This window comes from Gouania willdenowi, chromosome 15 (genome assembly GCF_900634775.1).
Source record: "Gouania willdenowi chromosome 15, fGouWil2.1, whole genome shotgun sequence".
In the NCBI taxonomy this organism is placed as follows: Eukaryota; Metazoa; Chordata; class Actinopteri; order Blenniiformes; family Gobiesocidae; genus Gouania; species Gouania willdenowi.
Genome location: NC_041058.1, coordinates 34058156 through 34074301, shown reverse-complemented (window position 1 = coordinate 34074301; position 16146 = coordinate 34058156). Strand labels below are relative to the sequence as shown.

Sequence of the window (16146 nt, the reverse complement as noted above, 5' to 3'; positions counted from 1 at the left end):
TGTGAGGAGGGTGTAATCAGACCTGGTGCAACATGCTCAGGATGTTCTGCTCCTGCTCAGCAGCCACGACGCTCTCAGCCTCCGACAGAGAGTTGATGTCAAACCACGACTCAAAGCTGTCAGTCACACCATGAGAAACAATTCAAAACATGCAGGTTACAAAGGTCAAAGGACATAGAAGTTGATCTTAACCAATATAGTCATTTAAAAATCTCTACTCTGCACAAAAATCCACTCTTTAAATTCCCCTCACATTCCATTTAATGTTGTTCATCCAACAACTGAGCTAATAGTGCAGTGGCCGAGGCTAAAAATGGCCCGAGTTAATCAGCCACTTTTCTCCAAAAATCACACCCATAACAAATAACGTTTTTCTAAGCTTCAAATGACCTACATGGCTAATTTTTGTTGAGACTGAAGTAGGACCCTTAGAGGTTACAGATGATTTAAATTTAGTAAATTATTGACACCGAGTGACAATAACTAGTTTTTTTAGGTGGACTACAGATTTATATATCTAAAACATGATATTTACATCAAATATAAAGCCAATTCTCATTAACAAGGGCTGTAAAAGGTATGGAGAGCAAGTTTGATGATAATAATAAGCATTAGGCCAAAGATACATGTTTTTGTACAAAAAAGTTCAGGCAGAAGCTCACATTGCCACAACTGTGCCAATGTTTCCCACAAGTTCAGAAACAAGTTTGTAACTGTAATATGTGTGTCAAATTGATTCCAATCATTATTAGTTTTATGTTTGACCACTAGGTGTTGAAATTCAGCTTGAAATAAACATTTCCATTTTTATTCACGTTTCTGTGGCGCCAGGCGGAATGCTATTTTTGGTTCCACTCTTTGGTGCCGTTACGCATGGGTCTTATTGAGCAGTGCTTTGACCAATCAGCTTTACAGCGCAGTGTCATTCTGAGAGCCTGTAGAAAGTGGTGATATCAAACATTATGGGAGTGGCTTTAGCCCTGGCCAATCAGAGCTGGGTAAAGGAGGAACAGGCCATTTCACGCACAAGCTCTACGCGCCTCATAGGACGGATTTCTTGACTGTGAAATGGCTGGATGTGTGTAACGGCGCGTTTATCTGACGACTTTTGATAAGAAACAACAAAGGTAAGACAATGTCATAATTTTTTACTTTTTCCGCTGTGTATTTTCTGATTTTGTAAAGCAATTTTTTAAAATATTTCTTGAAATGGACAACCCAAATTCCAACCAAACTTCATTATATAGATTTATTCGACATAAGAGACCTTCAGTGATATAAAGCAAAGTACTTGAAGAACTTTTGAACACTTTATGACCAAAAATATACCCAGATTTTTACAGAAACATGAGATAACTTCTCATATGGTGAGCCAAACAATGATATAACTTGAGCAGCAGCAGCCGCAAGCAGCAGCAGCAAACAGCAAGCAGCACAGTTCAAGGCCTCAGGCTCCAGCCATCCGCCAGGCCTCAGGCTCCAGCCATCCGCCAGGCCTCAGGCTCCAGCCATCCGCCAGGCCTCAGGCTCCAGCCATCCGCCAGGCCTCAGGCTCCAGCCATCCGCCAGGCCTCAGGCTCCAGCCATCCGCCAGGCCTCAGGCTCCAGCCATCCGCCAGGCCTCAGGCTCCAGCCATCCGCCAGGCCTCAGGCTCCAGCCATCCGCCAGGCCTCAGGCTCCAGATATCCGCCAGGCCTCAGGCTCCAGATATCCGCCAGGCCTCAGGCTCCAGATATCCGCCAGGCCTCAGGCTCCAGATATCCACCAGGCTCCAGCCAAAGACATACACCTGCTTGCAAGTATTCTTACTATCTGTCCTCCCCACACTGTATTCCATCCCTCTGGTCTCACCGTTCTCAAACTCCCTTTTTACGACACCACCAAAAACCCCATGTAAACCAAGCCAATCTACGCCATCTTCCTTTCAACTTTCAGTTGATCACCAACCAAAGACACCTTAAGTTGTCCCTTCTGAACACACGCTCTCTCAATAACAAAGCCCTCATCCTTAACGAATTCATCACTGACAATAACTTAGATTTTCTCTGTCTTACTGAAACATGGCTCAAGCCCTTGGATCATTACTTACTGAACCAAATCACTCCATCCGGTTTCTCTTTCATTGAGAACCCTCGCCCTGATGGGAGGGGTGGGGGTACTGCTGTCATATACAGAAAGGACATCAAAATAACCAACATTCAAATTCCAAACATTCCTACTTTTGAACACATTGTCTTTAAACTCCCTGGTCCCACCCCATTAGTCACTGCAGTCATTTATCATCCTCCCAAGCCAAACTCCTCCTTTCTCTCCGATTTGACAGACTTTCTGACCAAGCTCTTTGCCATCTCCTCATCCATCCTACTTCTTGGTGACTTCAATTTTCACATTGATAATAAAAACTGCAAACCTGCCTTAGACTTTTTGGATCTAATTCACTGTTTCAATCTCTCCCAACATGTAAATTTTCCCAGTCACTCCCGTGGTCATATCCTGGACTTGGTTTGCTCTACCGGCCTCTGTATCCAAAACCTTTCCAGCCAAAATCTCCACATTTCCGATCACCTAGCCATCACACTGGACATCGATATCCCTCTCCCCACCCCCAAAACAACACGCACTATATCTTTTCGAAACCTCAACTCCATTTCTCCCTCGGCTTTTTCAACAACATTGGCCACCAATCTAGCCTCCAGCCCTGAAAACTCATCCGAACTTGTAACCTACTACAATAACACACTCTCCACCTGTCTTAATGAACTGGCACCCATAAAAACCAAAATGGTCTCTTTTACCCGTTCAGCGCCCTGGTTCACTCCTGAACTCCATAAAATGAAATCCTGCAAACGCCGGCTTGAGAGACTATATAGAAAAACTGGTTTAACTGTCCATCTTCAAATGTACACTGAACACATTCAGCAATACAAAGACGCCCTCAACACTGCCCGATCCAACTTCTACTCCAATCTCATACACACTGGCTCCAAAACCCTAAAACTCTTTTTTCCACAATCAACAACCTCCTAAAACCCAGTGATAATACATCAGCATCCTTCACAGTCTCCAAATGCAACTCACTCCTTGTTTACTTTCAATCCAAAGTTAACACCATCTACAGCATCCTCACTCCCCCCACAGGTCACTCAGTGCCTCCAACTGATCCACCTCCTCCTCACCTTCCCCAGCCTCTCTTTCAGTTCACCCCTCTCTCTTCAAGCGAACTCTTAAAAATTCTTTCTGGCAATAAAACTCCTGCCTGCTCCTTGGACCCTGTTCCCTCTGGTTTCATTAGAAGTAACTTCCCCATCATTTCCCCTCTGATTTCCAGAATCTGGTTCTGTTCCTCAGTCTCTCAAGCTGGCCGCTATCACCCCCCTTCTTAAAAAACCTGGTCTCGATCCGGACAATCTTGCTAACTTCCAGCCCATATCCAATCTCCCCTAATGGGTCATTCTAATCAAAGTGTTGGTGTAGGTGCCACAAATATGCACAACTTGTCAAATCCAACTTTTTTCTTGAAATGTGCAACCTGTTATCCAACCAAATGTCAAATGGATTTGCTTGACGAGAGACCTTCCGTGACACTAATCAAGGTATTCTAAGTACTCTGGAACAATTTATGAAAAGGAAAATGATACCAAACTTACATAAACTTTACTGAAATCTTCATATTTGGGGAGTGGTGGCCTAGTGAGTAAGGACGCTGGGCTTGTAATCGGAGGGTTGCCGGTTCAAGCCTCACCGGGGCCGTCACTGTGGGATGTTGAGCAAGTCCCTTAACCCCGAACTGCTCCCCAGGCGCCGCAAAAATGGCTGCCGACTGCTCCTCAGGGATGGGTTAAGTGCAGAAGACAAATTCCAATAATGTACTAACATTACATGGCCAATTAAAGGCGAAAGCCCGGTTTAATTTAATTTTAATTTTTTAATTTAATATTTTGGATATATTTTTGGTCATAAAGTGTTCCACAGTTCTTCAAATGCCTTGATATATTTGATATATCAAGGTAGGTCTCTTACGAAGGACTCTTCTCTTACGTCAAATAAATCCATATCAAGAAATTTGGATGGAATTAGAATTTTTGTTGCAGTTTTCAGCAAACAAGGGGTTAATTTGACATGCTGTAAACAGAAGCTGCAACTACAAAATAATTTTTCAGAATATAGCATCCTCAACATTAAAATGATATTAATTTAAGCCTGTAATACCTCTGGTTGGGGTACTATCCAAAGGCCACTGCACTATAAATGAAATGTAAGGTTTCTAGTGATGACAAAGATTCACCTCTTGAGGTCGTCAAAGACCTCTGGGAGGAGGAAGTTGAGCAGAGACCAGAGCTCTGCCAGGTTGTTCTGCAGTGGAGTTCCTGTGAGCAGCAGCTTGTTGTCTGTGGGCAGAGTCTTCAGCTCCTGCACCAGGCGACAGTTCAGGTTTTTGATCCTGTGGCCTTCGTCAACGATCAGGTACTTCCACTGGAAACGCTGGAGCACAAAAATAAGAGGAAAAGGATTTTACTTCAGAGATAACTGATGGCTTGTATATCTTGGAAAGTCCAGCCCTTGGTCTGGTTCTGACTATTCATGGCTTTAAAAACACCAAAATGTTTTTTGTCACATGTATTGGGTAGGTCTTTGATCAAACAACAGATAAACAGTTAAAACTAAGTGTGTCCTACCTGCAGGTATTTCCTGTCGATCATAGAAATCTCAAAGGACGTAACAACCACTGGGCACATGTTCAGGGGCCCCTGGGGTCGGCGCATCTGTTTGAGCACCTTGGCCCTCTCAGGCTGAGGTCCATGATAAAGCACCACAGAAATCTAGGACACAAGCACAGATCACGTCACGCTATATTGTTCTCTTTGCTCTGCGTTGGAGGACAAAATGACACAAGAAGCTGTGAAGCCAGAAGATAGCTTAGCTTCTCTACTATGTTAGCTACGTGTTAGCGCTACAGAGGCTACGTCTCTTTAACCATTACATTTACCAGTACATTAGGACATTTAATAAAACACCTAAACAACATAATGTAACTCAAGTCCATCATCAGTTTGTAATAAATGTTCTCACGTCAGGAGTGAAACGCTTGAATTCGTTAATCCAGTTGGGCAGAGTGGAGAGGGGGGCCACCACCAGGAAGGGGCCCATCACTTTCTTCTCTATCATCATCGCTATGTGTGCAATGCACTGGATAGTCTTTCCCAGTCCCATCTCATCAGCCAGGATACCATTGATGCCATTTTCCCACAACATCTGTACATGCAAAAAAAAAAAAAAAAAAAAACAGTTTGTTCTTTAAAACTGAATCTAGAATTAGATTCAGTTTTATTAGAATTAGACTGCAGTCACAGCAAACAGCTGAGAGATAACTGCATGTTGATCGTTTCACTCTGCTAACCGTAGTAGCTGCCTGCCTTTTAAAAATGCCTTCAGCAAGAAAATTTATTTTTGGAATGCAAAGAAAACAGCCCTCTTTTGAATTACACAATTCATCAACAATGGTTGGAGTTTCTCTTTGGAAGCGGCCCTCGTCCCAAAAAGATCTGCTATGTTTGTTACTGGCACTTTTCAGATGACTGCTTTAAAACAAGAGCTTATTCAAAAGTGGATTAACAAGTACACCAACACTAAAAAAAACAATGTGATCCGTACTCGCAAGGGGACTACTTTTTCAGAGCAAGCAGCATGGGTAAGCGTATGTGAGTGAGAAAGAGCCAGTGACAAGGGAGAGATCATTTCACTGATTGTATGTTAGTAGGGGTGTCCCAATGTGATATTGATATCAGATATCGGTCCGAAATCAGCCAGAAAACGAATATCGGATTTTATCGGACTGCATCTAAAATCTCCGATATCATAACTGATATAATAATTTATTTTATTAAATTGTAGAATACTGTAAATATTATGTTGAAGGCTAAAATATATGTAATCAATTGGTTAATACTAAATGGGTCAGTTTCTCTCATCCCTACTGTTGCTGACTATTGTTCAAGTAACATCACTTGATTAAGCCTTTTCTAACATTCCACACTACAAAATAAGTCATAAAAGTATGTATGATTAGTGCTGTTATCGTATTGGATCCATATCAGTATCGGCCAATACTCAAGGCTGCGGTATCGGATTGGAAGTAAAAAAAGTTGGATCGGGACATCCCTATACGTTAGCATTCCTCACTTTGATAACATTCACAAATGTAGAAAGTTTCCAAATACAGTGCACAGAAAAACTGACGTAAATAACATCCATGCATGTTTGTATGAGTACAGAAGGGGGTGTGTTCATGGGCGTGTCAGACAAGTTTGGAGTTTCTTGAAGAACCGCAAATTTGCCGTGACAAGAGACAGAGGCGAAATGGAAGCATCATGAACCGTGTGCTACAGAGGGAAATTTCATTTAAGTTTTTTTATATTTGCTGCATTGTCCCAAAAAGTGTATGTGAGTATGCTATAGAATGGTTTCACTTTCTCTTTTACCTTTTCTGTGTCTCTGATCCTGCATTCATACAGATATAAATCTAAATCTTTTCTATATGATGTCATTGGTAAATAAAAGGATTGCATCAATGTCTAAATATTCTCTCTCTTGTCAGCATCACATCAGATCCACACAGATGTGTTCACAATGATCCTCTTTTTATTGGACAGCTCGTTTTTTCAGAGATCTGATTGGACCGGAGGCGGGACTTTAGTACTCTCTCAGATCCGAACGACTAACTTGGTCATCTTAAGTTACCATGATGATTTAGCTTTGAAAGACATTAGCCAGCTTCGTAGTATAGCACACACTGATTAAATCATGGAGAAAATCTAGCTTCGTACTACAGACCCTGTAGGTCTGATTAAATCTCTACTATTACTTGTGTTCAGAGGAAGTGTTTCTGCACATGCACTTACTTTAATTCATTGCTAAACCACACCTCCATCTATTGGCCAGGCATGTTTGCTACATTGTTTTTATGTTTCCCACAGTCTCATGTAAACAAAGATCGTTTTGAAAAGGTTGACGTGTGAATGTGGAACTTTTTGGAAACAAAAATGGGAACAGAAGCAAAACATTGTCATGTAAACAGGGCCTTAGCGACACTGTAGTGAATAAAGTTGATGTTTTGTTTGAGTGTGACCCACCCTGAGCCACTCGATACCTTCTATCTGGTACCACCTCATGATGCCTCCAGTGAAGAGCTGAGGCTGCTGGGCAGGAACCGGTTGCCCGTTCACCTTCCTGTCAGGATGCAGCAGATGTTTGGCTTTGTCTCGAACGCTTTCTGAAAGACGGTTCTTGATGTCCTGATTAGAGTCGCTCATCTTCTTGATGTCTTCAGCTTCCAACTTCTTCCCTTCTTCTGGTGTCTCGTTCTGCTGTCAAAAGGATTTACACTTTTAATTTAGACAGACAACAATGAGATTTTAGGCGTAATGAGGAACTGACTTTAGAAGACGCTCGGCCCAGGACACACACACAAAGTACCTTAGATTTGTTTTGAGTTATTTGGATACACACTACATAGACTGAGCTGTTTCCTTGAACCAATATGAGATTAAACAACCTATTACAGGTTTCCAACAGCTTCAGTCAAATTAAATTAAAGAATTTAAGATGTTTTCAATTGCTATTTTAAATTAAATTCAAGACAAACTTAACAGTAAACACAATTGAGGAAAAAAATACCACATCAAATAGGGTTAGGGTAAATTTTTCCTAGTGTCTAGTGCAGACGTGCAAATGGCGGCCCTTAAAGTAAACACACAAAAATACACAAAATGACAGTAAAACACCAAAAAACAGACTAAAATAATCAAAATCACTCAAAACACACACGATGATTACGAAAATAGCCAGAAATCTATTAAACAACAAAATAAAAAAAACAAAACCATTAAAAAAAATCTTTGTTGGACAAGCAATTTTCAAAAACACTCCTTACCACTTCATCCACTTTAGTTTTCTTAGCTTGAGACAGGATTTCCTACAAGACAAAAATCAGGTAGAAATATAAATGTTGAGTATAAATGTCTAAAAATAAATGTGTTCCTAAAACCAGCTCAGAGACCAAAGAGAGAAACCAGACTCACTTCTTTGGATATCACATCTGCTAATTTGAAGTCATCTCTCCTCCTTTTCTTCTTGCCTGCATTCACAACACATTGACGACAAAACAAGTCACTGGTTAGTAGTGAGTGGTTTTCATTAATCAATATTGTGACCAGAGCAGATCAGCTGTGGAGCGCTAGAGAAATCACAAAGAGATCCATAGAGAACACGAGACCTGGAACGACTCGTCAAATAAACCGACTGAACCATGCATCGACTCATTCTTTGAATCAGTTCAGTCAGCTAGATAGCTAGCTAACAAACAGTCAGCTAACAGCTAGCTAACTAGTCTGACCGTGAGTATCTGAGATGAGAGACTTCACACTTCCTTAGAATAATTATTTAAAAATAATGTCCAGTAGCTTTGCTTAAAGGGGCAGTATTAAGATTAAGTCTCTGGTCTTGAGAGAGCAGACGTGTTTTCATTCGCTCCGATAACACGACCTTGGCCAGCTGGCTACAGCTGGCTACAGCTGAACAGTCTGAAAAATTGGGCCCAAGACTGAAGGAAAATGGTGAAAAAACCGCAGGGAGGCCCTTCAGAACCCAATTCGGGTTTGGAAGAGGTCAAGGAGATGATACGAGAGGGTCTACGAAACCTATCTGCCGAGATAAAGTCGTTGGAAAAGACGCTGGAAAACTCACTGGAAAACCTACAAAGCGAAGCAAAGGTACTGAAAGAAAAGAATGAAAGAAATGCTGAAGAGATAAAATTGTTGAACGCCAGGGTTGAACAGCCGGAACAAAAGGAAAGAGAGAAAGATGTCATCATCACAGGCCTAAAGATAAAACCCAGGAGCTACGCGAGTGACGAAGAAACAAAATCGATTGAACAACAGGTCATTGACTACCTGGAGTTGAAGGAAATTGTCCTGAACCCTGACAACATCAACTCCTGCCATCTCCTGCCAAAGAAAAATTATAACAGAGCTGTAAAAATAACCTTCACGAATATGAAATTCAAAGGAGAACTACTGAAGCAAGGAAAGAAACTGATGGGAACGAAGGTGTACATCAATGAAAACCTGACGAAACAAAATGCAAGCATTGCATGGAAGGCACGCCAAATAAAAAAAGGAGGAAAAATTGTGAGGACGTGGACAAGAAACTGCAGGATTTACATCATACCACTGGGAGAAGAGAACGGAAAACCAATCCTCATCAAAACGATGGAAGACTTGGGAAAATACGAAGGATCCACCTAAACAACAACATTACTGATGGTAGTCATGGATATGGACCCAGATCTATATAAACACTGGAAACAAAACTCAGACTGTGATTTTTTTACGGAGACTGAATTAAATGTGGAAACCAAGAGTAAAAAAGGTCCGTCATTTATTCATTTCAATTGCTAGGTGGTGTGGTGATTAAGGATTACATTAAATTTAAATTCAAAGTGTTTATTGTCATATGTGCAGTTAGAAACACGTTTTCCTGTACAATGAAATTACTACCTTGCTTATGAACTAAGATATAATAATTTGTTTATACAAGTTAAATCTAACAGTGGAAAATACAACACTGCCAATAGAACTAACAACAGCTGGATTAACCTTGACGTAGAGACAAAACAAGCTGCAAACTTGTGTGTCCAAAAGAGACATTCCCGAGTGGTGACATTATGGATGAAAAGGGAAAAACCTTCCAAACACCTTCGAAAGAGGAACTATTCTTGAACTGGAGGAATGCTAACAACGTCTGGCAGGGAACAAGGCCAACATGAACAACAATAGAGAGGAGGAGGAATAAAAACAAGACAACACTGACTACAGATGAGAATACACAAAAAAGGACTGTTCAGAACAACTCAAGAATGTTTGACCAGAGAGACATGTAAACCCATGTAAATTTGCGATGGTAAAACAGGGGACGGGACCCAGATAAGCAAACTGCTTCTCTCGTCTCCTTTTTCGGCATGTACAAATAAAAAAAAAAAAATGTAAAAAAAAAAAAAAAAAAAAAAAAAAAAAAAGTGAATGTAACCATGTCCGAAATAAACTGAATAAATAAATAAAATAAAAATTATGAAAAAAAAAAATCACTTTATAATGGTTTTGCTACAGTGATATACATCCCTTTAGCCTCATTCAGAGCGTCAAAGTTGAAAAAGTTCTGTTTCCTCCTTCCATTGTTATTCCACATTTTGTAAAGTTAGCTCCAAACAGGTGGAAACTCCTCCCCCTGACAATCCTGGCTCCTCCTACTCTATAAAAATGTGAGCTCCAACCTCTCAAATTACCTCACAGGTAAAACAAACATGGCAAAGGCAGGTTGATATTACAGTTAAGGTACAGAAGAGGATTTTCCTGAAGTTTATAAAAGAAACGCCCTCTCCACTTTTTGAAAAAAAAATGCACATGTGCAACACTATCTAATCCCAAAACGGAACGCCTATTAAATGCGTGTGAGAGAGCGTGCACGGGCCTAGTTTTCCTTGTGCACAGCTCTGTTTACAAGTTGGTGTTGACATCACTCATACAAGCTTACTTTCCATACACTTAGTAGACAGTTTTTCTCTTGCGACTCTCAGCCATTTTCAAGGACCTGGTTAGAACGGCTCACAAGACACAAAAACTTTAAAGTGTTCATGCGCAGCAAGCAAAAACTAGCTAGGGACGAGCACGTACGATGGCCTTACGTAACATATCACCAGAATAATTGACAATTAGGAGGACCAATAGTCTTGATGATCCACTCGGAATTTGATGCCAAAACATCCTCCACAATACCTTTAATATCTTTATGTTCAGTATATAGCTAAACCGAAGCGCTCACAACCAGTTTCACTTTTAGTAGCAGTTACACTGCCTTGTATCGCCTTTATGGGATGATCTAATGTGTTTGTGACCCAATGCGATGCAGCAGTTGAACAAAACAATGGACTATCGTCTTAAATGAACTATTCCTGTGGTCATAAGAGGTGAGGAAGATAAAAAAGCAAAGCAGCATCTCATGTGAGTGTTTGAAACAGCTGACTCAGCTGATGGTTGAGTTTACTTTCTTTAGTTCTTTAGTAGCAGTTATACTACCTCGTATCACCTTTATGAGATGATCTGACGTGTTTGTGAGTAGTTGTGAGTATTTCTGTGGTCAGAAGAGGTGAGAGGAAAAGAAAAACTGTTGATTTAGTGTAGCTGCTGTGATAAACACACACCATGACGCAGCATGTGTTTACGCCCACTCATACATATGTATGAAGGCACAAAAAACAGCCTATTTTCAGAAGCATCATGAAAGTGACCTATCAGAGGCCAAAACTCTGGAAAACAGGCAAGTTTGGGAAATAAACTTCAACTACTATGTTGTTGGGGTTCTTAGAATAAATGGAAATGGGTGAAAATTAGCATAATACTGGACCTTAATGTTTAAATGAAGCTATTTTTGTTATTGACATAAAAACATAATACATTACGTTGTGTTTTGCATTTCAAGTTAAATGTCAAAATAATTTTATTTTTATTGTTGAGCTTTATTCATCGCTGTGGTTGTGTTTATTTAAGCAGTGTGCTTTATTAGGCCTTAATTTTAAGTAACAAGAGTAATGGTGGGCCCGGGGCTGGCCCCACCCACCCAGGTACTGTTCATCCAATAGCAAGCCAAAGCTTTGAGCGAAAGCTTTTCAGCCAATCAGCAGTTTGCACTCCACATGTGGACTCTTAAGCCCCACCCACAGGCTGCATTATCACCAGGAAGTTGCTGTCCTCATGCGGCGTTCAATGCAATGCAAAACTCTTGTTAAATCCACCTGGAGGAGGAGCTTCTACACGGTAAAGTCAGATTTCCTCTAAAATCATTTGTCTGATGTTCCAACAACAACGTTGGCCCCGTGCAGAGCCACATGTCAGTGATGAAACACTGATTAAAAGCATTTTAAAGCCAAAAAGTTTAGAAAAAAAATATACAAAATTCACTGCATTCACAAATTACTGCTGTCAAGCCTGTAATACTGAACACAGTAATGTAGGCTTTATTTTATGTTACTTCCTTTGCTACTTTTATTTTACTTGAGCCCTGTGTCATGTTTTAAAGCCTTACGTGGATCAATTTGAATGCCTTGTTGGTGAAATAAGCTACCTAATGTTGCCCTGCTTTGTTGGGCCATTAAAAAATTAAGAGTACAGCATAGCCATGCATGCTGATGAATGACTTGAGATATTTGCAAAATGTTTTCAGGTTACATGTATTTTGTTTTTTATTTTGGAGAAATGCTGTACTTGAATTAACAGTAGCATAACTTAGCATCTGCATTGCTTCACCCCATGGAATTAAATTCAGAGGGTCCAGTTCTCATAGTGGGGTCTCCTAACCCTCTTCCCCTGGTCATAATCCTTAACTCTACAAGGAAACATTTTGCCTCATCTCACATGGATTAAAGTCCTCCTGGAGCCAAAAAAATTACCTTCTCAATGAAGACAATACAGTGTATTAAATTACATACAGTTAAAATTATATATATATATATTTAATTTGATTTGATTTATATTGATCATGTACATGGAAACTTAAAAACAGTTTAAAATAAAATGAACATCAAGAAATAAAACAGTGTCTTGCATCTTCAAATTCTTACGCATCTCAGTTTACATGAACACAATGTTATATAAAGTAGACTTTTTTAGTTAATGTATTTGAAAGGCTACAAAAAGTAACATGAATTTGATAACATGATCATGTGATCAACACATGCTAATTAGTCATTTCTTGCCACACATAAAACATACATATTTAAACTGCACATTGGTGGTTAAATGAATCTGTTCCCACACAATTAAAATTTCTATTTTCTACCAGAATAGTGTTTTTGTTGGTTTACTTGTCTTACCAGGGATTTAAAACTTAAGGTTAGCCACAGGTGCAAGAAAGAGTCAAAGGGCCACATTAGGCCCCAGAGCCACAGGTTGCAGACCAGGTCTGGGAGAACCACAGCTGAACATCTGGCCTGGCATCATAGTCCATCCGTTCTGGTCCCTCCATGATGATTCTGATGAGCGTGTACGCTCCATCTCTGCGCTCGGCACGTTCTTCCTTCCTTTACTGCAGCCCTCAATGTGAGCACGCACTCAGTGAAGGGCTTGTTATGCCTGGCTCCGTTCAAGGACCGCGCGCACTCCAAAGGAGCACATTGGTGTTTATACTCTGTACATTCACCGTTGCATTGCCCGCAGCCAAGTTGAGAGAGCGTGCACAGTCTCCTCGCCCGCAGCTCGGAGCAAGAGGGAGAGAGAGAAGAAGAAAGAAGTGCACTCTGTGGGACCGCTCCGTCCAAAATATGGTCATCCATACGCACTCGCACAGATGCGACCAGATTAAAATTTAACTCACACACACTGAAAACATACTCGCATATGCGACCATTTTGGTCGCAGTCTTAAGCTCTGATAAGTGCAGGTCACACAAACTGGACATAACACCTTCAGCCGCTGCTCATCCTGTGAGGCAGAAAAGGCCAAAAGGTCAATGGGAGAACACGAGCCCACAACCTTCAGCACAAAGGCCAGGTTGGGTCTAAGGATGATCCTCGTATCACCTGGGAAAAGCTGAGTGCACATCGAATGAATTGAGAGCATGGATGTCACTGACCCTCTTGGCCGAAGTCAGAGCCAGTAACAAGACAGCCTTAAGAGAGGCAAACTTAAGGCCCACCTCCTCCAGTGGTTCAAAAAGAAGACGTTTAATTCCCTCCAAAACCACCGCCAGATCCCACGGTGGCACCAGTGGTCTGGACACGGGAAGGAGCCGACATGCTCCCTTCATAAACCAGCAGATTAGCGGGTACTGAATGGCCAACTTATCCCCAAAGCCAACGTGACCGGCGGTGATTGCCGTCAAATACACTTTTACAGTGGAAAAGGCTTTGTTTTTGTCAATCAGGTCCTGCAGAAATGACAAAATCCTCTGGAGGCACGACCCCTTAAATAGCCTCCACTTAGAGCCATAAGAAGACCTAGTGGAGGGGGCTCGAGCACTCTGTCCGGTGGAGATCATACTGTGATAATCCTACGGCTGACTGATTGAGCCACTCAGGGGCCAAACCCACAGCGCCAGATGGTCTGTGCCCCTCCCCTGTGACAGCAGGTCCCTGTACAGCGGGAGTTGCCAGGGACGTGCACACAGCAGCTGGTAAATCTCTGCCAGCCAATACATGGCGGGCCACAGTGCAGCCACCAGGATCAGACCGCATTTCCTCACCCTGGACAGGGTGGAGGTAATCAGAGCCAACAGAAGAAATGTGCAAAGAAGCACGCGCGGCCAACCATGCACTAGTAAGTTTTCGCCAAGGGCAGCCTCCATGCTGCGCAGGGAGAACATCATTGCGCACTGCGCATTTTCTTCCCCTGCGAATCGGTTCACCTTGTCCCGTCCATAACAGGCCCACAGCTGCCATACTACCTCTGGGTGCAGCATCCATTCTCCGTAAGGCAACGCACCCCTGGATAACAGGTCGGCGCCCACGTTCATGATCCCCGGGACACTCCACAGGATCAGTCTGCCCGCCAGTGACAGCAACAGACGCGAGCGTAATCCGCCCTGATGGTTGATGTACGCCACCGCTGTAGTATTGTCCACCCTCACCAGGATATGATGTCCCCTGAGAAACGAAAGAAAGTGGATCAGCGAGAGGACCACCGCTAACAGTTTTGAGTCATTTATGTAAGCGCGCTGGAGGACCGCATCCCAGCGACCCCTCATATCCGGGATCCTGTCGACTTGGTGCAGCCACTGGAGCTGCAGGGTTCCCGGGCCAGGTGGGCGGAGCTGGTCTCGCTGCTTTAAACCGCGGACCCTGAGGAGCAGCTTGAAGGACAGCCCTTTGTTGCACCGGTGGAGACGTGAGCAGGGGTTTCCTGACAATGAGGCGGAGAGCCTCATTGTCTGTTTTTCTCCTCACAACACCACTACATCGAAGACAAAGCGGATCCAATAATCCCTTGTGGGACAACGGGGGCATCCAGGATGACACTTTTTTCCCTGACGGACAGTTTGGCCAGGTTGAGCCAGCAGGCCCGCTCCTGGATAAACAGGTTACCCATGACCTTCCCCATAGCCTGCACAGAGCAGCGCTGGTTGCGGACGCACACATCGGCAACCATGGGTATCTCCATCGTCGCCGGGTTCTGAGACAGAGCGAAATCCTCACAGAGTTTGGCCTGATAGGCAGTGAGGAAAGAGGACATTCAGCACCCTGACAGAGTAGCGGCCGCATACGTCCTACCAGACAGGTCTGACTGGAGACAGTCCACTGTGGACGGCAATATGGGCCTCCGAGGGGACACAGCGGGCTGTCGAGGGAGCAGGTGAGCTGCAACGAGGGGCTCCACTAGCGGCATGCGAAGTAGTCCAAGGCTCTTTATCACCTCACAGATGAGGTGATGAGGCACCTACAGGGATTTTCCCGGTGAACAGACAATCCTTCCAGGGGCGTGCCACCTCAACGAGCAGCTCAGGAAAGACAGGAAGGGGAAAAGGGAAGCTTCTTCCCTTTGTAGCGGGACCTGGTGGTTTCATTCACTACAGTAGGCCACGGAATGGCCTGCCGGGCCGCAGCACGCTTACACACGTCCACCGTGTCTAGGCTGGGAGGATAGGAGATGGGCGTGGAGCACTCCACCTTCTCATGAGAGGCGAAAAAGCCAGCAGGAAGCTCACCCGGAGCCGGGTTGAAGGAAGGTTCATCTTCCTTGTCCACACCAAAGCTGAGAGGGTCAGAGGAGTCCTCATCAAACTCTCCACAGTCAATCATGAGGACATCCTCATGAAGCAGGGAGGGGGTTGCCAGGTTGAGCTGGGAACCCCAGCTAGAACCCTGAGCAGCCGCAGTGTCCATCAGCGGAGCTTCTACCACACGGCCTCTCAGGGACATCGTGAGGATGGAAGGAGTCCTCCTCGGACAAGCCAATCTGGCACACTAGCCTCCTGTGGAGGCTCCGTGCGTTGAACGCGGCACAGTGCTGGCATGAGCCTGGAAACTCGGCCGCCATACGAGCATGTTCCAGACGCAGGCAGCTGGGGCAGACTTCAGGCTTGTCCTTAGCGGAGGTTTTACC

The 16146-nt window shown here is 43.2% G+C and overlaps 1 protein-coding gene across 2 annotated transcripts in view; it reads right to left on the bottom strand.

Annotated features, from left to right (window-relative positions):
• The window catches only part of hells (helicase, lymphoid specific), a 44830-nt gene that overhangs the window by 10911 nt on the left and 17773 nt on the right, over positions 1–16146 (bottom strand). Inside the window, exons 7-13 of one of the 2 annotated variants that reach the window (XM_028468139.1) lie at positions 8080–8135; positions 7932–7973; positions 7132–7365; positions 5072–5254; positions 4678–4821; positions 4287–4483; positions 23–116 (exon numbers count right to left, since the gene is read on the bottom strand). In XM_028468139.1, coding sequence (XP_028323940.1) covers positions 23–116; positions 4287–4483; positions 4678–4821; positions 5072–5254; positions 7132–7365; positions 7932–7973; positions 8080–8135 — 950 coding nt within the window. The remainder of the gene's footprint in view (positions 1–22; positions 117–4286; positions 4484–4677; positions 4822–5071; positions 5255–7131; positions 7366–7931; positions 7974–8079; positions 8136–16146) is intronic. The other variant, XM_028468140.1, reaches the window with a different exon arrangement.